Here is a 26,848-nt window from a genome sequence, read left to right as displayed (position 1 = left end):
TGTTCACCATTCTAAAACTGCTCTGCTGTTCAGGTATTCACAGATAATTTGGAATCGGCTTATAATCAAGTGGTCGATTTCGTTTACGAATTTTACATCAGTCAACCATCACGCAAATCAAAGTTTTCTATGGAAATTCAGAAACTAATGGAAGCCGTTAATGCATCGAAAACCAAAACTTTTCTTCAAGAATTGGAAGAGTATAAACATATAAACAAGTTCAAATTCGAATACTTTTGAAAACTCAAAATACTGAATCTTTTATACCACAGTTTATTAAACATAAATTTTGGTGACATGTTCTCATTTAACAATGATCTACTTGTGACAAAAATTAATATCCCTCGCAATTACAACAGAAAAAGCTTTTCCAGGGATTTATTATTGTCAATAAAGCAGAGTTTGCACATTTTAGAACTGTGTAGCCTTGTATCTTGGGATCAAATACTGAAGAGTCAATTCTTAATCGGAAGTAAAGACAATGGATAGAGGATGTGAGATAGAAATGAGTGAGTTCAACAACTGGGTCACTATGTGAAATTTATTTTTTAATTGAATAAATCAGTCTTTGGTTTCACATGAAATATCAGCTGTGTAAATACAATAGTTAATTTATTTACTCAATATCTAGCTAACTCGGATTATGAGTTCAAGTTCGTTGCTGAAAAGGAGTAGAATTCTCAAAAATACTCGCTTTACCGATTTATATGTGGTATTATCCAATTAAAGTTTGATTTTCAGCATCAATATTGATAAATTCTTAAATAGTGTCTGCTGTATCAATGAGGGAAATATAAATACGAAATTAGTGTAATATTCGTACTTTAATAAATATAAATACGAACAGAGATAAAAAGGAATATACCAATTTTATGTACGTCATGTGTATCTTTTCACTTTTATAATATTGGGAAATTACAAATTTTGTACTATAGTTTTACATACGGAGCGATCATCTGAAAGAAAAGTATCAAACGATCCTGATTCAGAGTTAGTATTCTCTTTCAATACTTCTGCTGCGAAAAATCATGTGTTAAATATAGGGTATGACATTTCCCGTGTAGAGAGATGAAAATACTTCAGTCATATTCAATCTGAATAAAGGCAATGCTTCTGCATATAAATATTCGTATTTGATACGATATGCATAAATTAATATAATATATCTTTGCATAATTGACTTGATTACTATGTAAACAGTCAAAAGTGATAAAGTTCTCGCAAACTAGATCAATTATTGTCTTATTTTCTATACTTCTTTTATTTATTGTTGTATCTTACGGAGTGTCGATTCCCATTTCATTATTCAAAAAATTTTCGAGTATAGGTATATATATATATATGTATATATGTATATTTTTTTTATCAAAATAAAGATATGTTGAGCATTACTACCCTAGGAAAAACATTGTTTTACGAAAGTCTAGTACAATTGATAAGCAGCGCATAATGCTATGGACGTTCGTTTAACTGTGCTCGTAAACTGCAATTATTTTTGGAAATTGCTAGCACAACAGTTATACCCATTATTATTTCAGTGCTTTGACAGTTTAGATTTGATTTCCACTAGGAACGCCCATGTTTGTAATTACATTCCGATTGCAGCCTATATCGATCAACATTTTATGATTTTCAGAGACTATCGCCAACGGATTTGGGCCAACTTGAAAATTACTTTGTGATTGCGGTAGCTTCGGGTCACTATCGATATTTTGCAATTTTGTATAGTTCACCTGCTGCCATGCTTCGTCGAGTATTCTATTATCATAAACGTCTACTTTAATCGTATTCTCAATTTCATTCTCCATTTGTGATGTAAATAATTTTGATGTCGCTGTTCCAATGTCATTTTCGTTCCCTACCCACTTTCTGTTACTAGTACCATCAGTTACTTCGTGGTGATGATGTCGCAAGTGATCGTCCAGCGTCTGCTTCTTATCAAATAATAACGCACACTGTTTACACCTGTAAATTAGAAGATTTATCAATATGAAACTACGAATTTTTGCTGGAAAAATTAACTGAATGAATTTTCCAGCTGTGATAATTATTCTACACTATTTATTGCATGATCGTGTAACTCCGTTCTGTTCGTTTTCGTTTTCTGTTTGAAAATTGAATTACAATCATTCTATGAATGAGTTCAATGTAGAAATACGGAGCAATAAAAGTTATAGGGAAATAGCCTGTGTTTAAACGAAACCTACTTGTACTGCATTTTATTTGTTTCTTTAGCCAGTATCTCAGCTGGGTCATGAATCTTCTGGTGCGCGAACAAGTTGTATCGTTCGGCGAACCGTTTTCCACATAGAGTACAACTGAACGGTTTTTCTCCTGTGTGTACTCGCATGTGACGTTTCAAGTGAGAAGTCGACAGCAAAGACATATCACATACCTAAGAAGAATCATCACTATGAATTGTAATTTTGTGGTTGCATGTTGGAATGAATATACTTGACGTGAATAGAATTCTTGTCGATCAAGCAGTTATTCTACCTGACTTTACGAACTTCTAGTTCGTATGTGTTTTGACTTGAGAAAATATGATGAAATAAGATTTTCTCGTTTAAATTCAAGAATACTACACTGATAAAATCCAAAATCTAATAGGTTCTAAGTGAAGAAGAGACCAGTCATCAAAATCCGTTGATTCATTCTCAAGATGTAATCGAACAAGAAATTGATCATACATACAAATCTAGCGCCGATTAGAAAATTGTCAGAGGCGATTATGTCAACCTTAAAACATTGGAATTCAGAAAAAAGTCAATTAATACGATTACAATAACTTCTTTTGTTCTCGTTACCCCCTGAAAAGGAAAAAGTAGAAGCTAAAAGCATCCAAACTATACTTATTACGTACGTGACATTGGTAGGATTTTTTCCCAGTGTGCGAAAGTGCATGCATGTTGTACGAAGTATGGTGGACGAAACGTTTTCCACATAGTTCGCATTGGTAAGGCGTTTCTCCCGTATGCATCGGCAAGTGTCTCATCAAAGCTCCCTTTTGAGTGAAACATTTGTTGCAAAAACTGCATTGGAACGGATTAATGCCATTGTGCATACCGACATGGATTTCCAATGCGTGTTTGTGCTTGTAAGCCTGACCACACTTTTCACACATGTAGGGTCTCAGACTCGAATGTGATTTCATATGGGTTTTTAACTCGGCTGACGTTCTCCACTTCTTTCCGCAAGTTGGACAAGGATATTTTAATGGCTTTAAGCTATACTTTGATATTCTATGAGATTTGTACGTTATTTCTTGCGAATTAGGGGCAAGCTCTTTAGGCACATCCAGCATATCCACAGAGTTGTTCTCTGCAATTTTTATAGTATTCAGTCACGATTAAATTGTGGAAATGGATAAGAATACATTATTTTCGTATAAAAATTTGCTCTCGGATCAATTTTGGTCTGTGACAAAAATAGATCTAAAAAAAAAAGTATGTCAAGAACCTAGAGATAGATTTTTTTCATGTAATCAATAAAGGACGTAAATAAGTTTATCAAATTAGAAACAAGTAGAAAAAGTTTTGGGTAGTAGATCGAGTTGCCGATTTAATCTTTTATCGTGCCTTATTTTAGAGACAATAGTGTAAAAAATTATTCATTTAATTTTTTCATTGATGTTTTACATACTTGATATGTCATGTTCGTGTTCGTATATTTTTTCTGTATTGCGAACAACTTCTTTCCATTCAAAATCATCTTGTTCCTCATTATCCGACATTCCAAGGAGTTCCTCGGGAAATATTCCATGATCGTCATTATTTGACTCTAAGAGCTCGTGTACAATGTCAATGGCATCTTTATTCCGTGGATGTTCTTTAACTACATGAGTATTAGCGTCAGATATGCTTGAAAATACTTTGTTACAAATTTTGCACTTGTAAGGTTTCGATTCTCCGTGCTTCAATGAATGCAAACAAAGATCGTTCGCATATTTAAACAACCTGCCACATACTTTGCACCGATGAGTATACAGTGCCATTTTTTCTTGTCTATTTAGATTGAATGTTATTTCATTTCTGGATAAACAATTAACATTTTGTTCTTTTTTTTTCGTTTCACCTGCTGTTTCATCATTCAGAATATTGTCAAAACTATTGACATGTCTTACAACATTCGCCACAGCGCCTTTGAGTTGACTTTTACGTTTCGCTTTTACATTTTGTTCGCTCCGTACATTTATATTTATACTTTTGGTACAGATCTTTGCTCCACATTGACCAAATTTTTTATCAAGATCCAAAACTTCACCACTATGAATCAAAGATTCTTTACAACCGTTAGCTAAATCATACTGACTAATCGAGCATTCATCGTTACTCAATTTTTGCAATACAGATAAAGTTTTCACTTGGTTTGGACTGCTTGATGTTTTGAATTTGTTTGCCTGATTCAAGTTCCCAGCCAAACATTTATCACCTATTTCGAAAAGACTCGCAACGTCGCTTCTAACAGTCTTACTGTCACTTTGCTTGCTACTTGATTCATATACTTTCAATATCTCAGTTCTAATATTTGCTACTGTCCATTGCGCCTGTTCCAATATTTGGAACATGTGGTAGCATTGGGAGCATACGTGGGAACTGCGTAAATCAGATTCAATGCAGTTTAATACTTGGAGAATAAAACTAACAAGTTGCATCCCGTTGCGAGGTAACGATGTGTAAAAAATGTTCACACAAGTCGTTAACTCCAATCTTGCTGTGCATAGAAGACACAGAAGCTCCGATGTGGGTTCCATGTCTTTTTTAGATTGTTCGACAGAACGTTATTGTCATGATTTTTTTTTTTTTTTTTTTTTTTCTATCAGGAAAATACGTCGGCGCTAATTGCGCAATAATAAAACAAGTTATTGCATGACATTTTTTTCATAATGTTTGTATTTTCAATTTCGAGTACAACTGAGAAAATTTATTTTCAAATATAATTTCCGAACCGTTGAATAAGACGAGATTTACAATACAACACTTTGATATTACAAAACATGTTTTTTTCAACTCGTTTATTGATCCAGCTCAAGATATTGTTAATGTGACTCGACACGATTAACATTATTAACTAGTTTCGAATATAAAATATATGAAACCCCGTACACAAACGTCACTACGGTTAAAATTATTCATGACGGCCATTATAAAACATAATAGGTATGCAACTACCATCGTGTTACACGATCGTTGATGGTGTCGGTATCAGTTTGTGGCTCTTTTGTCAGTAGTAAGCTTTGTCTCACTTTTAGGGAATATTCAGTATTGAAGTTGGCAACTTCAATTATTTCGTAATTAATTTCTACCACGCTGGGTTGACCGTGATTTCTACACTGAAATGTGTTGTGAAGTGAGCTGCCAGTGCTGAAAACTCCTAGGAAACGGTCTGAAAATTCCCCAGGACTGATTGTTAAATGTAAGAGATAAATGTCTCAAATATAACCTAAGAATTTGGCGTTTCGGGTCGAATAGCGATGGCATTTTCATTTAGAGCTGGTACAAATTGGTGTCATGATTTTCCAAAGCTTGCTAAAGAATCTGGCTTTTGCTTTAATGTCCATAGAACCCGAGTGAGGGTCGACTGGAATCGTATAAGTACGTCTAATTGTGGATAAATCGTGATATTTTTCTATGTTGAAGACAGGCTTTTTAGAAAGCATTTAAAAAATTGGATATTATCTACATTTTCCATGTAGAAATTTAGTATATTTTCATTTAGTACATAAAAGAAAATTGTTTGTATGTTTAAAGGTTCCATTGACATAGATCGGGTGATCAGAGAAAGAGACTTTTTGACAGTAGATGACAATGTCAACAATGTAGTGGATTATTCCCTTGAAACTGAATACGATGTGAAGATATTGGACCCAAATTTTGTCAAACTATTTCGACTTGCTCAACTATCGGTTGAATATTTATTATATTGTAAACAGTATTTAGATCACAGTGTTATCATTTTAAAAGATGAACTAAGACTGAAGATCGAGGACAATGCGATGCTCAAAGAAGAGATTAATGCATTGCAAGAATCGATAAAGAATTTGAATGAAAAGATAAGGGAAAGAAATAGAATCATAGAATCAAAACTTGGCGATTCTAATGGTGAACTTTTCAAGGTATACATATGATACATTATTGTTTGAATTTTTCAGTAGGAAGATTTGTCCAAACAATCTGCCTATATTATACCTGATAAAAGATATTTAAATTGAATCTAGCAGTTAATTGGCTCAGGATATTAGCTGTATTTTTCAATAATTTCATGCATTTTTAGTGCCCACATTGTGTCAAGACTTTCATAGCTCCAACATTTGTGAGTGCTCATATCGCTAGACGCCATGCTCATTTGTCTGATCCATATATGATGCCTCCTTCTTTACCTGCACACGAGCAATACCGTGTTGAAGCGGAAAAATTACATGACGAAATAAAAACTCTAAAAGAAAGGCTCAATCGAACGGAAAGAGTGATAAGAAATGAATCAGAGAAAAATTTTGATTTTAGTAGAACCGACAATGGTCATAGAACTCCGGATATTTATGAAAAAGGGGAATATACTAACGATCGACAACGTGAAGAAAGAATAAGAGAACAACAGAGAAAGTATCAAGATGAGATAGCCAGTTTAAAGAGCATGTTGTTCAGTGAAGTTAGAGTGAGTTGGTGAAATCAAATTAGAATATTACTACCGATTGTTACCTTATTTCTCCATTTAAGGCAGTATATATACTTTGGAAAGAAAATAATAAACATCCCATTATTTATCAGAAACTTTTGAAATTTGATGGGAGAATTATATAGTAACGTAATTTCCATAAAAACCACTAATATTTGAGCTATATCACTTTTAAATATCGAATACAATTTTTTTCCAACTAAATTTGTATGCATTTTGCGAGAACAACATTTTTTGCAAAGACATGAGGGAAAAAAGACTTCGTAGTGCACATGATATTTCATGTAACAAAAGTATGGTTCACAAGTTTCTCTTTTTACTTAGATACACTTTTTTGTACTATTGATCAAATGGTCACTTTACATAGAGAATGCAGTCAGAAAAACAAAACGTGTAAACTAAACTTGCATTACATAGAAAACGTTTTTTGAGGTGGATATTGTTGCTTAATGTGTTTTTCAAGTCAATACTTCACAGGCTGCAAATTTTATTAAGTAAACCTAGTTACACGTTTTTGTTTTTTAGAATTTGAAGCAAAAGGATGTAAGTTTAAGTCCTATTTACCAAGTTCAGCCTGACACGAAAATTCTTAATCTTGAGGAATTGATAAAGAAACAAGAAAAAGAGATTCATACGTTGAGAGACCAGCTCCGTGAACAAGTGAGTAAGATAGAGTGTTTTTCAATTTTTTAGCATCATCCATTCTATCACGTTATTCATAATTGCAGATAACACCAAACTTGAAGAATGTACAAGAGAAACTACATGTTCAAGAGCAGCATGCAAAAGTTATAAATGAACGTTTAGAAAAACAGACCGATTTGGATACTGATTTATCAGTCCAGTTGAAAATAAGCCAAGAAACATCAAGGCAAATGAAGAAGCTTTATGAATCGAAAATTAACGAATTAGAAATGCATTCAAAGGCTCAAAAACAAATGCTAGAAGCTCAGGGCATGCGGCTCGCACAATTGGCGCATGAACTCTGGGAGTCTAGGGAGCCAAGTCAATCAACAACCGAAGAAAAAAAAATTGATTTGCAGAGTAAATCGTCTAGTCAAAATATAGTGAAGAAAATGCCAAATATTAGAGGGAAAGACAATGATCATAAGACTAACGTAAAAAATAACAAACATGGCGAACCAGTTTGTGACAATATCGGGAGCCTGTCTAGTCGTGAATCACCAAAGATTTTGACCTCTCCAATAAGGAATAGAAAACCTTGTTTTCAAAATAAAGATAACAATGAGCTATTAACAGGAAAAGAAGATTATTTTGAGACTGGTAGTGATTCTAAAAGTGCTAGGATTGCAATGAATTTGAGAGATTCAGATGCTGAAAACACAAAACGATATTTGGTGGAAAATTTGAATCTTGAGTCTCTGCATTCTAGTCGGAGTGGAAAGGCGATTCAGCAAAGTTCTCAGAGAAATAGTAAACATCAAACCAATGTGAATCTTCGAAACTTAAAAGGTATCAGAGCCGTTTCTGACAGTAAAAACTTACCTTTACGTTCAAATGCTGGTTTTCGAGGTATGAAAAGTGAACAGTCCTTGGATTTGCCAAGAACTAAAGCTTATGTACGACAAAAAACTGTGCAAGAGTCTGAGGATAGTGAAAATTATAGTGAAACCGAATCTGAATCTAGTACTTCAAAATCCGAATGCCAATCTGCGTCTGAAGATGAAATCAAAAATGAAGAAGATGAGAGAAAATTGAATTCGCACTACATTGAAGATTTTAATTCACCAACGGATTCCAAGGAATGGATCCGTGAAAATTCTGAAATATTGCAGGAGTTGAAAGAGCATTTGAGGGATGTTTTTGATGGCAAACTGAAAGATTTGGGGATTGATCCAGAATGGGATGGCATACCAAAGGCAACATTCAAACAAAAAATGGAAACCGTTATTCATCATCAAAATATAAATGCAAAGGTAACAACTGAACTTTATAGATAATGTGTTGATTATCACGTTTGCTTGATTTTTTATACGTTGTACATCACTGAAACTAGTAGATTATTTTCAATCAGAAATCTATAATTTTTTTTTTTTTTTCAGAAAATAAATGACTATAATTACATTCGTCAAAAAATACTTGAAGAAATTTCACAAAGATTGAACAAGAACATAGCAGAACCAGCCCACCCAAGAAAAATGTCTTCCTTAGACAGAATAATGAGCAAGTTTAAAATTAAAACTGCAAATGCACTGAAGCAGCGAACAAATTTTGGTTAGTAAAATTTTTAAGCAAATGCTATGTCTTTTAGATTCCATTTTTTGGTATGTCGTTACATATTTTATTATAAAAAAAAAAAAGAATTTTAGCCAGGTATTAGGTTTCTTGTCGTATTTCTCATATTTCAAAATATTCATATTTTAATAATAAAAATCAGTCAGGTTCGACAAAGATATTTTTTGAAACTTGTGTGTCGATAGTCTGTGAAGAAAATTAGTGACTTGATTGACAACTCCGATGATATCTTAAATAGAGAAGTAAAAAAAAAAGAATTACCGCTGTATTACAGAATTTCGAACACCTATTGTGAAATCCCCACTGATGAGTTCATATTCCAAAGCTTCTAAGCCGATGTCAAACTTAGAGGTACTTCCAAGTAAAATGAACGAGTCTAACATTCATGAATTGAGAAGTAACAAAAATTCGACCGTATCAAGGTATAAAAAAGAGCCGGAACCGCGACCCAGAAGCAGATCAACTCTAGTCAGAAATACTAAACCATCTTATTCTCAAATGAAAGATAATACCGGAATAGTAGAGCATAATAAATTCGTAGAAGAATTAGAGGATTCCACAAGTTTGGAAGAACAAATACAGTCACATGACGGCATTGTATGTCTGTCCAAAAGTGAAAGTATACCGAAGGCCAAAAAATTCGGATTCAGGATTGAAAGTAAAAAATCTACACTTGTGCCAAAAACGTCTGTTGAAAGTCTTATTGAACAATCTTATTCATCTGTTGACGAAGATTCAAATAATAAACTTAGTGATCATAAGCTAGTGCGCAGCCTACCAGGTTCCCCAAAGAATAATAAAAGTGTTTTGAAATCTACTACTGGATCCGTTGGAAGTTTGATAAAGAAGAAAGTTCTTTTCGATTTAGACCAAAGTGTAAGAAATGGTGGTAAAAGTACAAATCAGATTACAGGTGAGAATCTGTCTGCGAAGAAAACGTTACCAGAGTATAGTTTTGAGGATGAAGAAGTTAACGACGACGACTGGAATATTTCAAAGTGAGTAGAAACTAGGGCTGTGTGATGTTTCGAATAATCATAGACTGAGGGTGATTAATCAGATAATGAAGTCAAATGAACAATTACTCAACATTAATATAAATTGATTAATTGCACAATCCTAGTACAAAAATATTCTCAAAAACTTATTGCGCATAAAATACCTCATTGTCGATTTGTTTTACCAATGATTGACGTTTTTTAGTATGTCAGACGATGATGTAAGACCGCAAAAAGCAAAGTCTCCAAGCATGGACAGTATAGTTTTAAAAACATCGCAGAGTAGTGAGATTGCAAAAATTTCAAAAAAAATACAAGACCAGGTGAATTAATCTTTGAATTACCAAGTTTAAAACACCTCTTGATTTATCTATTTCATTTTCCTTTAAAAACGTATACTTGATTTCTAGCTGAATATTTCCCACCAGAAACCAATTGGTGCAGTAGAAGCAATGTTTCTGGCAAAGCCTAGTTCGAAGGAAACTAAGGGTCATTCAGAATACAGAGAATCTACGAACATGGCAAGTTCTAGCCTCGATAATCCTTATAATCCATTGCTCAATAATCAGCCGACAGAAATCAACAAGCATTTGAAAGCCACCTCAAGTGCATCGATGGATCATGAATCTGACATAGAAACCGACATCAAAGAATTCCTTAAAACTAATTGAAACTTATGCAGCCAAAATGTCTCCTAATAATGGTGCTTACGGCTGAATTTGTGTAAATGATTGTCAAGCTTACGTATTGTATGTAGCTCAGCTATGTAATTTACATATATACGTGTTCCAACTGTTTTTGCTAATTTTTATTTATTTTAATCAGTAAGTGCTTCAAATAGATTGAATATTTTTAAGAAATATTTTCTCGTGGTTGAATGATACAATTTGGTCAATATTTTTTACAATTTGACTTGTAAGATAGTCAAAGAGGTACTAGAAATGCAACCATCTTCAGTAATCGCATTGTCAGAATTTCAAAAATAGATGCATTGTCAGGCAATGTGAACAAGCAAGAGTATGGTAAGAAAACTCAGCCAGATAAAATTTTTCTTTCAGTTATCCTGACGTACAAATGCTGAACAAATCCTTACCTACTTATGAAATGAACTGAAGGATCTTTTAATTGCTTCTCTGATTGGGTTCGAGCACGAAACACATTATTAATCAACTGTTTTTTCAAATTCATAGTGTAGTTATGTCAGGAAAGAAGAGACATACGTCATATCACATATCGATGCTCCACTGTGATAGGTCGTATTAAGGCCTAAGTTAAATTGGGTGCTTTCAAATTGTCCTAAGACATTATTTTGAGTTCATTGCTGACTGAAACATAGCAAGATAAGTTGTCCGTAGACTCATAATAAAACAAACATTTATTTGACTCTTTCTACTTTTAATAAACGTTGCAATGTAGAGCGTACTGCAGCAATGCCGAGGTCAATTTTCTACACAGGTCGAAGCATTAGAGCAATTATGAAACGACGTGTCAATCACCGCATGGCTTGGTACACGGCTGGCTTTCAGCAGAGAGAGGCAGCTCGGATGTGAATTGCTGTCTCTCTCGCACTGATACAGTCTTTCAAAAAGCTTATACACCTCTTTCGTGCGCGTTTACTTCCCTTGAATCGATGACGTAACGTATTTGCTTGGACTGTACTACGCGTACGCAGCAGCTAGTAGAAAGAGACAGCACTTCACCTTCAGGCTATCTCTTTCGACTCAAACCCACTACCGCAGTGAGCGTTCAAATTGTGTTATAGTTCAGTGATTGCGAACCGGGAATTACAACGGAACAGCGAAACACGGAACGAATGATGGCCATTGAGCAAAAATTTTCCGTTGGATCTTTGACGGATACAACGGACAGCCTTCCGTAAATCGCTACCGTTTGTTTCGCGTTTCCCTATTCCACTGGTTCTCCTCAGCATGTTGAAGTGGAATCGTGACATGGCAGCAATGTATTGGCAGAGAGCGGAGTATATGGTGGGGACGACTGAATCGATTAGAGCGCTCTTAGTGGACCAAACTTCGTCAAATCATGGATTTATTATAAATAAATACGTGAAAATTAAATATGAAAATGGTTCATAATAGTTGTTGTGTTGTTAATTGTAACCGTGATTGTAACTCAGATTAAGGTGCCGCTGACCTGGATTTAAAAGTTGTAATCGATCGAAGCGCCCTCTGCGTAAGTTTCCTCGGTTCCAAACCATTCGAAGGTGGTACGCTACACCGGGGAGTGGCACAACACAATATTTGACAAAACGCGGTCGGTAAGGGGCCTGAAGCTCAGTCGGTAACCTTACCAACAGGACTGACTCGAATTTTGCATGCAAATGATGACGTCATGCCAGTAGCGACTGCATCACGACCGAACTGATTATTTTGATAGTTTTACGGTGAATGTAGCAAATTCAATTTCGTGTTCCGTGAAACACCCTTGAATATCGGACATTCTTTGACGACTCGGACAGATTTAGATGAAAATCGACCGACGCAATTTTGATGTAGCTTAAAATTTTTTGACGCCTTCTATATCGAAAAAATAGGGATACGTATTCGAGGATTTTTCTATTTTACATATTTCGTAACATAAAGGGGATCGAAAATTTGATAATTTGATGTTTTTTGGCATGGAGACTCATTCTCAAAAATTCATAACGCCGGTTCTATTTGAGTTGAAAAGTTCGTTTTTTCAACCCAAAGCTAATAAAATGAATTTTAATACAACAATTCTTTCATTAACGATTATTCCGAAATTTATATTGTTATAAATAATCAATACGTTAAAATCGATTTTTAACAATTGCCCCAACCTCGTAGCGAGTTCTTAGCACAACCATCGTATTCTACGTCAAATTTTTCATCCATAACGTATTTTTAATTGATGGAGACATTATTATTACTGTAGGAAACGAATTAATTTATCTACCACGGCACGTCACATCGGCGCGCGGGTAATTCCATTGCACGCCTCATTATCTTGCCTCGTATCTTTTCCGTCTGTAAAATAAATGATTACTGTATATTCTCAATTGAATAATAATATTCAACAGCAAACAAGACTTTGTAAGAAATATAACGAAAAAATAATCAAATACAAGATATTATTGTATCAAATAAAAAATCAATTTATCTAGATTTCAATACATTATTTTTAGTTAATAAGTACCTCGTCCTGCAGTACGTCTTACAATATTTACATTTATTCTTGAAAATTTGTAGGATTCCAACCTCTCCTGAAGAATTGGAAGCAAAGCAATTCTCATTGTGTCGAAAAAAAAAACCGATTGTGCAAATTTTTAAGCGAATAATACTATACATATTAAAAGTGAATGTAAATATTGTGTGACGTAATGGAGAACGCGGTGTTTGATAAATAATATTAATGTATTAAAATCTTGGTAAATAAATTTTTTATTTGCCACAATAATATTTTTTATTTTATTATTTTTTTGTTAAATTTTACATAAAGTATTGTATGCTAATAAATAATATTATTCGATTAAAAATATAGAGTAATCATTTATATTACAGAGGAAACGGATACGAGGCAAGATAAAAGGGCGTGCATTGGAATTCCCCGCGCGCCGACGTGACGTGCCGCGGTAGATGAATTAATTCTTTTCCTACAGTAATAATAATTTCTCCATCAATTAAAAATACGTTATGGATAAAAAAATTTCACGTAGAATACGATGGTTGTGCTATTGTTGAATTCAATTTGTTATTTTATTTTGTGCAATTGTTAAAAATCGATTGAAACATATTAATTGTTTATAACAGTATAAATTTCGGAATAATCGTTGATGAAAGAATTGTTGTAATAAAATTCATTTTATTGGCTTTGAGATGTAAAAAACGAACTTTCCAGCTCAAATAGAACCGGCGTTATGAATTTTTGAAAGTGAGCCTTTCAAGCCAAAAAACACCAAATTATCAAATTTTCGATCCCCTCTATTTTACGAAATATGTGAAATAAAAAAATCCTCGAATACGTATCCCTATTTTTTCGATATAGAACCCGTCAAAAAAAATTTCAGGTAAATCAAAAATGCGTCGGTCACAAAGGTGTTTGGTTGTAAAAGAATGTTCGATGTATAGTAAAACATATCGCGCAATATTAGTTTTACACAACACGAAGTATTTTCAAATAGTGTTTTTCGATACTAGTGCGCGAAGGTGGCAATGCCCGCACAAGCGTGAAGGCGCAACACGAACCCGGAGACGAACCGTAGACGAGTCGAAGGGCGAGTGTGGCGCATTCACGCGAGATAGGCATTGCCAACTTTCGCGCGTGTATCGAACTCTATTTTTTGCTACACCTGTAATGGAAAGTCCGACATACACGATTATATTTACACGAAACCACGGCACGATGTCTGTTCAGTGACGATGTCGAGCACGGCAAAGAGTGACAAACTATTCCATTGGTGGCGCTAGTGCAGCTGTTTGCGAAATGCGCAACTGTGGATAAAAGCGCGACCGTCTTTTTCGCAGACCGCTAGCAATGTGCGAAGGTTAATCTTATACCGCCGGCAATGTGCGAAAGTTTTTCCCGCACATGTGTATAACAGACTACTTTCGGTGCTTGTAAGTGGTGCATAAAAATGGACTTTCCATGTAGGTGTTGCAAAAATGATTTTACTATTATTCTGATGTTTGTTATTGTACCTGCCACGTATTATTCGTTTGGATTTCATCGGTTAACCTCATCCTATTCTAAAATAACAGTATTTGATATTTATTTCAATTTTTATACTTACTTTATTCATCGTGAAAAGTTCTACAAAATTTTTTCTTTCAGGAATACTATCAAATTTTTTATTTACAGTGCTTGTAAATTTTTAAGCAATTTTTTATGGCGGCTTTTTATTTTTTACACATATCTTACGTATATCCCACAATTTTCGAGCATGATTTAATGTAAACATCAGATGTCGCTTGAGTCGCGCTCCTTGCCAATACGAGAAGGGGAAACCCCCTGTACCGACGCGATAGCATTGTTACTTGACTCTCTTTGTGGGATGCACAGTCGTCAATTTGTGTTTGATGACATCGCTTGTGCCAGCAGAAGCGTGTCCACAGTAAAGGAATAACTCAGCTTGATTCATCAATTGAAGGTAATTTTTGTTCATAGGAACTGTTTGTGCAGTAGATTGCTGTTTCGCAATGACGAATAAAAATCCTGATATATATTGCGGTTTTGTTGGCACCTCTAATTACTGAGACATTAGACAGCTTACATGGGCTGCTATTAGGCTGCTATTGACACAGGCAGCTGTTTTTAAATTACTGAAAACAAATATGTTTCTGAACATTTTGACAAGTTGCTTTTGAATAATTTTTTGAATTTTTTCAAGAAATATTTGTGGAAAATTTATTCATAATATTCTTCAAAATTGAACATTTTTATTAATATGTCTGATATGTTTGTGAAATGTTTTTTAAAATTCATATTTCCAAATGTATGTAATATTAATACATAAGCTATGGTTATTAAAAAAAAATATACTTTTCTAGAGTGCCGAAATAAAATTTCAGCAATAAAGAGGATGTTCCTTTAGAATTTAGTATTTTTTAAGTCAACTGAGAAATTGGCAAATAACTAAAGAATTGTAATGCTTTCTTTGAATCCTCTGAGGATGAGATCGCCCAGAATGTTTTTTCATATAACTTACACGCGAAAAAATTCTTTTGAACTGAAGACTAATAATTGGGATTTAATTTCTCTAAATTTGACGAAAAATACTGAATAAAATTGGCCTTTACCATTTAGCGACAAGCAATGGTTTAAAATCACTGTACTGAGTATAGAAATTTATAGAGCTTGTTATAATCTTTCTTACCAGAGACGTAATAGTTGAGAAATGGAACATGCACGACGACCGCCGGAATTGAGTTCTGTAGGTGCAATGGATGAAAACTGGAAAGACTGGAAACGGCAGTTTCTTATATTTCTGAAAGCTTCAGGCAACGCTGATAAGCCAGCAGATATAAGGGCCAGCATGCTTTTGAATTTTATCGGTCCTGTCGGCATGACAGTTTTGAAAAACTTTACTTTCGACGATCCGGACGATGAGGAAGATGTGGAAATACTAATAGAAAAATTCGAAAATCACTTTTCACCAAGAAAAACTGAGGTGCATGATCGATATATCTTTTTTTCGAGCGTAAGACAACAGTCAGAGACTATTCCACACTACGTGGGAACTTTGAAGGTACGTTACAAAGAATCGTTTGGGAGAACGAATAAACAGTTACATTTAGCTGAGCACTTAAGGTGATCTTGAACCTTCCTGTTCTATAGTTGAATAATTTCTCCGAAATACGGTTTGCTGAGTTTGTGGGTCGAACAGCAAAACTCGACGCATTTTAAAAGCTAATTGTAAAACTTGTATTTCATGATTACAGAAAAAAGCAAGTACTTGCAACTTTGGTGGTTTAACAGAAAGCCTGATAAGAGACAAAATTATATTAGATGTAAAGAACAAGGAACTGAGGAAATTATTTTTGGAGGAAAAAGATTTGTCCCTTAGCCGAGCCGTCGAGATATGGGAGAGCCGTGAACAAAATGTATCCGCTTCCAAATTCCATGTGCCAAAAGAAAATCAGCAAAAACCGTCTCACAATGTGGCGGATAATTATCTAAATAACAAAACGTCGAACTGCGCTAAATGCAATACGTGCCATGAGCCGAATCGGTGCCCTGCATACGGACATCGCTGTGAGAATTGTGGAATGCTAGGTCACTTCCCAGCACATTGTAACAAACCACCAGTAAAAAAAGTAAACATGCACCCAATAATCCAGTACGATTTACAACAGCAATTTTATGCACCTTTCTGTCCAAAAATTCAAAGCTTTGTCTCATGAGTGTCGCATATCCTTCAAGTTCTAAAAGTAGGAAAGTTGCTACTCGCCTTGCACGGAATTATCTATATATTATTAATTTTCTACCTTTCAGACATGGCCAAAGCATTTCAACCCCTTACCATTGACCCAAGCACCAGGATCAACAATGAACAATTGATAAGAATGACTTGTCAGGATATTTTTACTGCAGAATTTGCAGATGTATCGTGTATTTAATGGAACTTCCGGTTGATTATTCTGCGAATGAGTCAATTGATAAAACGTATATTTTTAAAGAAGATTCAGACTTATTGAATTACCACTATATATCTGAATTAATAAATGATGTCGTACAATATTTCGATTTCTTATCTTCATACGCGTTGTTGAGAGTAATAACTGCCATTTTTTCTATAAGCTTCTACTTTCTAAAAACTATTGTTTACAGTATTTTAGGAAGTTCTGAAATAAATTATGCAAAAGATAACTGTTCTTATTTCCATTTATATTACAGCTTATAAAATACCACTTCAAGTATAAAATTTATAATGATAATATCACATCGTAAGGGAAATCTTGTGTGTTCTAGATGATATTTGAAAATTTTCGTGCGGCACTTATAAGATACAAGTTGATTTTCAAATATTTGAAATACTGAAACTGTTCCTTCATACCTATTTTTATCCATAGTCAGACTTTTGAGTAGGGATGTGCCGGATAGCGATTTGTTTTTCTTCCGGGATACCGGATATCCGGTTTCTGGTACGAGAAAATCGCCAAATTCCGGATTTTAAAGTAAGGTTACCTAAATTGAAGTGTGAAACTGAGAATCTTCATTTCCTACTTATTTCAGTTTTGTCCACTTTAATTTTTTTCCATTCCTATCATCTTGAGTAATAGTATAATTATCTTCTGAACAGATTATTGCTATCCGATAATCCGGCCGGATACCGGACAGTTAACGGATATCCGGCACATCCCTATTTCAGAGTGCTGTATCTTTTTCATACAATTACTGGAAGTAACAGTTTTCACTTATTTTCAAGTAATCCAAATAATCTAAGCCAAATAAGTGAGAAAAGTAGAATAAAAAACATGAGAGCTGTCATGGGACAGCCGGTACGAACGAAGTTCCTTACGCTATATTACTGCTCATTGAATAAATTAAGAACGTTTAATTGAAGAATAATTAAATGAAATTAAATGAAAAATCAAATATATGAAGGAATGGTAATAAAATCGTACGAATGTGTTTTTGAAAGATATAAAAAGAAAGAGAGGCAAAGTATAGACGTACGCTGTGAGAGAGCGCGCTGCGGCCCAAAGTATAGTTGTACGCTGTAGGAGAGAGAAAGAGGGGCGAAGTATAGTCGTGCGCTGTGAGTGAGAGAGACCGCTGCTGCCGTCTCCCACCCCAAGCGCTGAGACAGAGAGAGAGAGCGCGCGCACACGCTGGAATAGAGAGAGAGAGAGAGAGAGGGAGATCGCGCGCACTATAGCAAACGAGCACTATAGCCAAAAAGTGTCGGTTTTTTGGTGTCGTTTTTTTCCGCCTAGCCCCTACGGTGAACGAGCGATAAGGAACTTCGTTCCAAAAATAAAACAAAACATGAAAACCTATTGAACCGAGAAGGCTGTAATATATTTGATAAATTCCTTCCGCAGTATTGGCTGAAAATATGAATATGTATAATGAATTAAAAATGTCACACGTCATCATACGAAAACTTGATTTTACATCACACAACGTAAGCATACAAATATTAAAAATAAAATCAGTTTTTTTTCCCCCAGATTTCGCATTCCAATTCAGGTGCCGTATATGCTGAATATGAAATATTTAAATTGAAGGTAAATCCCGTTATTGATATAATAATAAATGCATTCCTCATTTATTTGTCAGAGAACCTGTGGATGGTTTTACTGGTAATTGTATCCCGTTGACTTGAAAATTTATCATGCCATTTAATGCTTTTGTTGCAGCTTTTTTACTATTGAAATCAATGAACACGAAACGTTTATCCGGGAATCTTCGAATGTAATTTATAGAGCCAAATCTAGAATAAAAAATTTGATAAACAGATTAATAATGTGATGAATTGCAGTTTAGTAAGAATTACAGCTGTGTATTTAATCAAGTAATCGGAGAGTTCAAATGATTGTTTTTTTTCCATCGATGGTTAGGTTATCGAGCAATGGAAATTCGATTAATCGTTCCTCCGATTAATCAATGTATCGGCCTTTCAAGTAACCATTTGCTCAATAAATTAATTAATCAACTGTCTTTTTGAAATAGTTCTCTTTCAATTAATTGATTCATCGATGAACGCGTAAAACAAATCACTGAAGTCTACGAGTAACCAATTAATCGCACAGCCCTAGGCTGAAAGAAAAATTGCTTGCCTTGAAAATAATTCCCGTAATTTAAGGTCTGTAACATTCTTTTCGATATTGCCAACCCAAATGGTACTGCTATCATTTGCTATAACTTTTGGTTTTTGAGGTTTATAAGTGCTCATTAGTGATTTCGAGTTACCCTGAACTTCCCACTGATCATTGTCATTGGTTCGCCGAAGGGATTCCATAGAAATGCTACTCTTCAAAGATCTTTCCGAGCTGCTACAAAACTCTTGGGCCCTAAACAAAATTGCAAGGTAACAAAACAAAAATACAAATTAAGAATTAAAAAAAAGCAAAAAAAAAAGAAAAAAGAAAAAGAGAAACAATGAATCCGAAACCAATACTCACTTAGAGGAGGAAAATGGTTGGGATCGTAGATTTTTATAATAACTAGATTTGTATGATATATCAGATATCAGTTTGGATAATAAAATTGTGCTACTTGATTCGTCGTCAGAAAAATAAACTTCGTCGCCATCGCAATTTTGGATCTCGGGCGTATTAATATTACTCTCTAATTCTGAACTACTTATATTTCCTGATGTCAACAATGTCACTGCATCCTTGGATCGATAGGAGATAAATCAATGAAAAAAGAAAAAACCAAAGAAAAAAAAAACAACGCTGGTTACAACGAAATTATGAAAAAAAAAAAAAACAGAAAAATCCCTACTTTGATAAATATCATCTACTCACAGTAACAGATGAACATTGTTGCAGAGCCTTAAGAGAGTCCATTTTAGAAAAACCCATACTTGTAAGTTGCATCAAACGTACCAGAACCAATTCTCCGAGTACCCAGTCAATTCGTTGATCTAGCTTCAATAATTCTTCAAGACACTTCTCTGCTTCATGGTATTGCTACAATTAATATGTTTCAATCGATTTTTAACAATTGCCCCAACCTCATAGCAGTTCTTAGCACAACCATCGTATTCTACGTGAAATTTTTTTATCCATAACGTATTTTTAATTGATGCAGAAATTATTATTACTGTAGGAAAAGAATTAATTTATCTACCACGGCACGTCACGTCGGCGTGCGGGTAATTCCATTGCACGCCTCATTATCTTGCCTCGTATCTTTTTCCTCTGTAATATAAATGATTACTGTATATTCTCAATTGAATAATAATATTTAACAGCAAATAAGACTTTATAAAAAATGTAACAAAAAAATAATCAAATACAAGATATTATTGTGTCAAATAAAAAATCAATTTATCAAGATTTCAATACATTATTTTTAGTTAATAAGTACCTCGTCCTGCAGTACGTCTTACAATATTTACATTTATTCTTGAAAATTTGTATGATTCCAACCTTTCCTGAAGAATTGGAAGCAAAGCAATTCTCATTGTGTCCAAAATAAAAAAACGATTGTGCAAATTTTTAAACGAATAATACTATACATATTAAAAGTGAATGTAAATATTGTGTCAAGTAATGCAGAACGCGGTGTTTAATCACTAATATTAATGTATTAAAATCTTGGTAAATTAATTTTTTATTTGCCACAATAATATTTTTTATTTTATTATTTTTTTGTTAAATTTTTTATAAAGTCTTATATGCTAATGAATAATAATATTCAGTTAAAAATACAGAGTAATCATTTATATTACAGAGGAAACGGATACGAGGCAAGATAAAAGGGTGTGCAATGGAATTCCCCGCGCGCCGACGTGACGTGCCGCGGTAGATAAATTAATTCTTTTCCTACAGTAATAATAATTTCTCCATCAATTAAAAATACTTTATGGATAAAAAATTTGACGTAGAATACGATGGTTGTGCTAAGAACTCGCTACGAGGTTGGGGCAACTGTTAAAAATCGATTGAAACATATTAATTGTTTATAACAGTATAAATTTCGGAATAATCGTTGATGAAAGAATCGTTGTAATAAAATTCAGTTTATTGGCTTTGAGATGTAAAAAACGAACTTTCCAGCTCAAATAGAACCGGCGTTATGAATTTTTGAAAGTGCCCAGGTAGCATTCTGTCGCAAGTTCACGTTATGGTCGTCACGTGGCGCGTGCATGGCTCTGGCGGCAGACCACTATCTGCCTGTTTCCGCAGTTGTAGGATGACGTGCGCATGTGTGCTTTCGACAGAAGCTTGCTGCAGATCATGCATGATTCTCGAAGGGTCTGTCGGTATTCGCGAAGAGCAGAATGCACAGGTTCTCATTGGCAAAAAAAAAAAAACTAAATATTGTGAGATTTTGTCATTTATTTCAAATACTAGGGGCTTCGCCCCTGCGCGCTTCGCGCGCCAACCCCATCTCGGCGCTGCGCGCCTCGTTGTTCGGCGCTTCGCGCCTCACTATTTCCTTACGCATTGTCTAGTAGACAGGCGAATTCCTTCATGTTGATTTTATGACAGGTCTGCACTTGCTGTCCACTTTAATTCCTTCTGTGCTTACTTTTCTTTTTTGCATCAATCTAAGCTTCCATTCGTTGGTTGAAAATTGGTGTTCCTTCTCTATTGATATCGATCTATCTCCTTGACTTGCTGAATTTCTTTTGCTGCCGCTCTGCTGGTTATTCTCCAAAATCACCTTCTTTATATTATTTTTTTCTCTATATTTGCGTTGCTGTTCATTCTGCAAAACACTTCTTTCTCTTGTGGTCAACATCGATCCTGGTCATCCTCTTACCTGGTTATACGAATATTTGATGGATATTATTCTATGGCTTATTTGGTTCTTCGCACTTACAATTTTATTTTCCTCTTTCTTTTGTGATACTTCCGACCATCCACCATCTTCATCGCCTTGTCTGCTGCTTGAAACTCCTCCTTTCTCCATTGTCATCGTAAATCCTGGCTGTCCTTTTGACTGTTTGGTGATATATTTAGATTTACTATTATTTGATTGTTACTTTTCATACTTATTACTCACTATTTGAATTTTATTTTGGTTCTGCAAGACATCAAAGTGTCCACTGTCTCCGTCGCCGGTGAAGAGTAGCGAGAACTGTGTTTCATTTTGTGATCCGATCCGGTGTGGATAAATTTGTTCTTCGCGATACACGATTAATTAAAATTAAAATAAATTAATATCTTAAAAATGTCCGCAGCTGCAGCTAATTCTGCTTCTCCCCCGTATATTCCATTTTTATTCATATGTGATTTGTAATCACCAGGTGACCTAATCACAGCACCGTTTGACTCATTACCTGTAATAAAACCCGCAAATGTAGACCAATTATCCACTATATTTGAAACGATACTCAGTCTCACCTTTGCGTGTCGATCTTGAGTGCCGTATACACAATACGCCAACGCGCGAAAAAGACAATTCCCGTCGGGAATCATCTTGATAATTTTCGTTTGCATGTTCATTTTTTGCGCGTCAGAAACAGATACCTATAAAGATATTTGTCAAAGACTGTCATAAATAGCCGATGACAGCTGTCAAAGGAAGTTTTGTTTGCTAGATGCTTTTTGTTTTGTTTTCGGGATCTCACCCCACCGCCAACTTCATGCGTATACTATTGTTATTATAATCTTTTTTATACTATTGTTATTATAGTCTTTTTTACTATTGTTATTATAATCTTTTTCTACCTGTTCATTTGTTTGAAACTTCTTTATTAGATAGAGAGATAATGTTCAAAATCACAGAACATGGCAGGTCATTCGTTGACTATAATCGTTATACTATATAATTATAATAATATTTATATTATATATTATTAATATGCGGCTATAGTAAAATATATGATATATTACACCCATATACATCTATAGGTATAATATAAGTTTGCATATATTTTACTTTTACTTAAAGATAATTAGTTATAAAAGTGTTACAGTTACTCGCGAGCAAAAATGAACAAGAAAAATACTGACTTACAAATCTATGTCTGCAACAAGACTAGAAGAGAGGGTCTCTTCTACCGTTGTACAGTTATTAATATAAATATGTCTTTAGTTACTTTTTTATACGTTGTAGCTTAAAATTATTAACTACAGTTTATAATAGTATTGATAAACTGATATCAAATGAATAGAATAGTAGATAATAATGAAGTATTTGAAATCAAAAAATAAAAATTAATACTTTATATAAATGTCAGAAGACTAAAATTTATACCAGATACCAAAAGCGTCTACAGTATCTAAATGTTAGCTATTTTATAGCTATGTTAGTACAAACCCGCCACATTTGTTGATATAGGTATAATGTTTCATTGGAAAACATAGTTACATATCACTTGTGGATATCACAGCTGCAGTACCAATTATAAATACTATGCTTGAGCATAAACATAAAAACTAACATCACAGCTATGTGTAATAAAATATTTCTTAGTCAAACAAAGTACATAGGTACGTATGTTTGAATACCCGTAGGATCTTTAATAGGCAAATTGTGGGTCTCTTATTCCGCAGTGTCATTGTCCTGGGTGTTCAATCTTGTAACGATGAGCCATTTCAATCATATATTTTTGTCTGCGACCCTCCATATGGACAGAGCGATTGGCCCGTCGTTTTGCATCCCGCAATCTTTTTTGTACGCCCCGAATTGCCTCTTGCATCAGTCTCGCAAATTCTGTACAATCATGTGGCTGTGGTATTGTTCGACACTTACGTAAGGCATCTGCGTAAACAATCATCGAAACCTTGCATTGAATATAGGGTAACGTATTATTCGTCAATAACGATAATCTTAGTCATACACACCAAAAAATACCTTTCCGATACAGGTATTAAATAACGGTCGGAGATTCTCTTTATCTGAAACAGACTTTTCAGTCCAAGAGAATTTTTGGGTCAGGCTATCCGTCATGGCTTCCTTCAGAAATTGGTTGAGAGCATCTCTAGCTGTGACACCACCAACGTTAATAAGATAGTGTCTCTGAAATCCATATCACTCGTTTTAAACTTGCAATAAACGTCACTAAAATTAGTTACCACCCGAGAAAAAATACAGTATCGGGTGATATGATAAAACTATAATGCTCACTAGAGATCGTTGTCTTTCAGAATCTTCTTCAAACTCTTGGAATACCTCCAAGGAATCAATCCGGAGCATCAGCTATGAAGCATCTGAACTTTATTTTTACTAAATGATTCTTGAAGTGGATACCACCGCTGGCGAAAACCTCTTGGACTTCATTTGTGAACATTTTAAAGAAATTGTTCGGATCTTTCGGCTTACCCTTCCCATAATAGACACCTGCGATCAGTATAGAGCTATCAGGAATATTTATTATTCAGAACTGGATAGGCCAATACTGAGTTGAACAGTCTTTTGCGCCAGCAGCTCCACCAGTACTAACATCGATTTCTAAGATATTAGGTATGGCATATGTGTGTTTGGAAAGTTTTTTTAAAATTCCAGCAACAAAACTTACATGCCAATATTTTCCGGGTTCAACATCAATCAATTCAACGCGACGATTGCAAGTCTCAATCAATATTCTTACATCTTCTGGACACCAAGCCAAACAGCAATGTGATCTGAGAACTGTAAGTATTGAGTTCGCCTGAACATTGTCGATGTTATTCTTAATAAAACAATCAGCTAACTGTGTTCGAAAGCAATTTTTTAATCGAGTACTGCCTTCTTCACCCATAGACTGACTGTTACTATCGTCTTCACAGATAGCATCTGAATTTGAACACCCATATTCGGAAGAATTATCTTTCGCCTCGCGAGCTAAGTTATTCCACGTAACTGAACTTTGCGGTTCGTAAGGAGGACTGTCATTTGGTAAAATAGATGCTACAACGTTTCCATTATTCAAAGATATTTCCTCAGAACTATCATTATTGACGATATTGCAACGTAAATAAGGATTAGCATCAGCATGCCTCGCCATTCTAGTCATTCAAACGATTACGCCGTTGCCTTGGTGTGAGTTGACTAAAGGGGTTTCGTTTTAGCCTAATCATGATTCAGGCATGTATATAGACAAGCTACAAATAATATTGCATATAGTTATAGTAGAGGCAACAAATACAAATCTCTGAGAATTACGTGACTTTAAATTAAACGAAATATCACTTTCGTACGTAAAAGTAATAGCAATGGCCAAAAATTTAGCTTAAAAAGTGAGCTAATATAGGTAATATTGTATTATATGACATCATTTGGACATGACATGCAGGTCTCCATATGTGCATTAATTTTGAAAGATAATTTGAAACAACACTTACCCTGTGAAATAAGGTAATGTATTTCTTTATGTTTTCCTTCCAGCACGTGTATGTCTTACGGCTGATAAAATATCGTCGACTATATATTTACACGTTTTTCTGGGAAGCCCAAGCTTCCCCGGTTCCCGCTATTATTGTATGTAATATACTTATAGGGTATAAGCATCCTGCGCGCACGTGCGGGAAGCTTGTGAAGTACGAAGATGATAATTGCGGCAGACGTCGCATGAATGCTGCAACAAGCTCTGTTTGACAGTCCCATACAGCTTTGCTGTTTGCTCGCTTGTTTTGCGCCGCCATATAGCAATCATGCATTATTCTGCCGCATGGCGCTGCCGATCAAGATCTTGCATGATCTGACGGCGCATGAGATGCTACCTGGGTGAGTCTTCCAAGCCAAAAAATACCAAATTATCAAATTTTCGATCCCCTCTATTTTACGAAATATGTGAAATAAAAAAATCCTCGAATACGTATCCCTATTTTTTCGATATAGAACCCGTCAAAAAAAATTTCAGGTAAATCAAAAATGCGTCGGTCACAAAGGTGTTTGGTTGTAAAAGAATGTTCGATGTATAGTAAAACATATCGCGCAATATTAGTTTTACACAACACGAAGTATTTTCAAATAGTGTTTTTCGATACTAGTGCGCGAAGGTGGCAATGCCCGCACAAGCGTGAAGGCGCAACACGAACCCGGAGACGAACCGTAGACGAGTCGAAGGGCGAGTGTGGCGCATTCACGCGAGATAGGCATTGCCAACTTTCGCGCGTGTATCGAACTCTATTTTTTGCTACACCTGTAATGGAAAGTCCGACATACACGATTATATTTACACGAAACCCACTGATATATATATACACTGGATTGGATATTACCGTATACTCTACGTGTAAGCTCGTGTGTCCAATTGAACACTTGAATTTCCGCCATCTTGTACAGAAAGTTGTCACAGAATGCGCGCTAGATTTGAACTGCGTAAAATATGCTATTTAAATCTAACGATATATTCGTCACACAAAAAAGTTTTTGACGAGTAAAATAATGTTTGATACATTAAATGAAGAACAAATCATTTTTTCGAAGGTATATTATTATTTACAATTATATGATGTAAAAGATCATTAAATAATATGACGAAAAACTTGTATTTAAGCGTGATTTTTCTTTATGTTCAAAAGAAGTCCTCAATTCTAAGAAGTTTCCGTCCATTATCCTTTATCCTATGGTGGGCTGAATTTCATACGGATTATTCAAAAATTTGTATAACACTAATTCAACCGTTAGGGAATTCATTTACCATCCATTGATCATCAAAGTGGAGCTTAAGACATGTAAAAAAAGTTTTGAATTAAACTATATCGAATTGGGTGAGTAAAAACTTTATTCAAAAATATGGAGAATAAAACATTCCTTGCAAACGTTAAGGAATTTTTATAGAGTTGCGTGCGATAAACCACAACAATATAATTAGTAGTATCAATCCACAA

At 34.7% G+C, this 26,848-nt stretch overlaps 3 protein-coding genes and 2 long non-coding RNA genes across 8 annotated transcripts; 2 read left to right on the top strand and 3 right to left on the bottom strand.

The window, feature by feature from the left end:
* Positions 1–708: 708 nt before the first annotated feature.
* LOC107217844 (zinc finger protein 436-like) lies at positions 709–5,224 on the bottom strand. Its single transcript, XM_015655523.2, has 4 exons — positions 3,643–5,224; positions 2,864–3,321; positions 2,208–2,395; positions 709–1,965 (listed from the first exon to the last, which is right to left on the bottom strand). Exons 1-4 carry the CDS (start codon positions 4,751–4,753, stop codon positions 1,551–1,553), a joined length of 2,172 nt encoding a protein of 723 aa, XP_015511009.1. The 5' UTR covers positions 4,754–5,224; the 3' UTR covers positions 709–1,550.
* A 133-nt stretch (positions 5,225–5,357) lies between these two features.
* LOC107217845 (zinc finger protein Dzip1) lies at positions 5,358–16,152 on the top strand. 2 transcript variants are annotated; one of them, XM_046731605.1, is made up of 11 exons: positions 5,358–5,594; positions 5,751–6,115; positions 6,274–6,654; positions 7,201–7,335; positions 7,404–8,612; positions 8,739–8,910; positions 9,206–9,929; positions 10,135–10,252; positions 10,340–10,951; positions 14,869–15,054; positions 15,784–16,152. In XM_046731605.1, the coding sequence occupies exons 1-9, from the start codon at positions 5,474–5,476 to the stop codon at positions 10,598–10,600; spliced, it is 3,486 nt and encodes a 1,161-aa protein (XP_046587561.1). In that variant the 5' UTR covers positions 5,358–5,473; the 3' UTR covers positions 10,601–10,951; positions 14,869–15,054; positions 15,784–16,152. The 2 variants fall into 2 exon arrangements, with proteins under 2 accessions (XP_046587561.1, XP_046587560.1); XM_046731604.1 differs by having other exon boundaries at positions 15,759–16,152.
* A 2,522-nt stretch (positions 16,153–18,674) lies between these two features.
* On the bottom strand, positions 18,675–20,164 carry LOC107221047 (SR-related and CTD-associated factor 8-like). Its single transcript, XM_046731617.1, has 4 exons — positions 19,883–20,164; positions 19,535–19,749; positions 19,190–19,423; positions 18,675–18,843 (listed from the first exon to the last, which is right to left on the bottom strand). The coding sequence occupies exons 1-4, from the start codon at positions 19,952–19,954 to the stop codon at positions 18,675–18,677; spliced, it is 690 nt and encodes a 229-aa protein (XP_046587573.1). The 5' UTR covers positions 19,955–20,164.
* Positions 19,304–26,367, top strand: LOC124292920. Its single transcript, XR_006902878.1, has 4 exons — positions 19,304–19,440; positions 24,182–24,497; positions 24,606–24,667; positions 24,803–26,367. It is a non-coding gene; the product is annotated as an uncharacterized LOC124292920 (long non-coding RNA).
* Positions 22,716–25,487, bottom strand: LOC124292919. 3 transcript variants are annotated; one of them, XR_006902877.1, is made up of 5 exons: positions 25,358–25,487; positions 24,553–24,665; positions 24,162–24,374; positions 23,879–24,053; positions 22,716–23,817 (listed from the first exon to the last, which is right to left on the bottom strand). It is a non-coding gene; the product is annotated as an uncharacterized LOC124292919 (long non-coding RNA). The 3 variants fall into 3 exon arrangements; XR_006902875.1 differs by having other exon boundaries at positions 22,758–23,795; XR_006902876.1 differs by having other exon boundaries at positions 22,758–23,795; positions 24,553–24,658; positions 25,358–25,475.
* Positions 26,368–26,848: the final 481 nt, after the last annotated feature.

The sequence above is a fragment of the Neodiprion lecontei genome, chromosome 2 (genome assembly GCF_021901455.1).
Source record: "Neodiprion lecontei isolate iyNeoLeco1 chromosome 2, iyNeoLeco1.1, whole genome shotgun sequence".
Lineage (NCBI taxonomy): Eukaryota > Metazoa > Arthropoda > Insecta > Hymenoptera > Diprionidae > Neodiprion > Neodiprion lecontei.
This window is presented reverse-complemented; position numbering and strand designations above follow the sequence as displayed.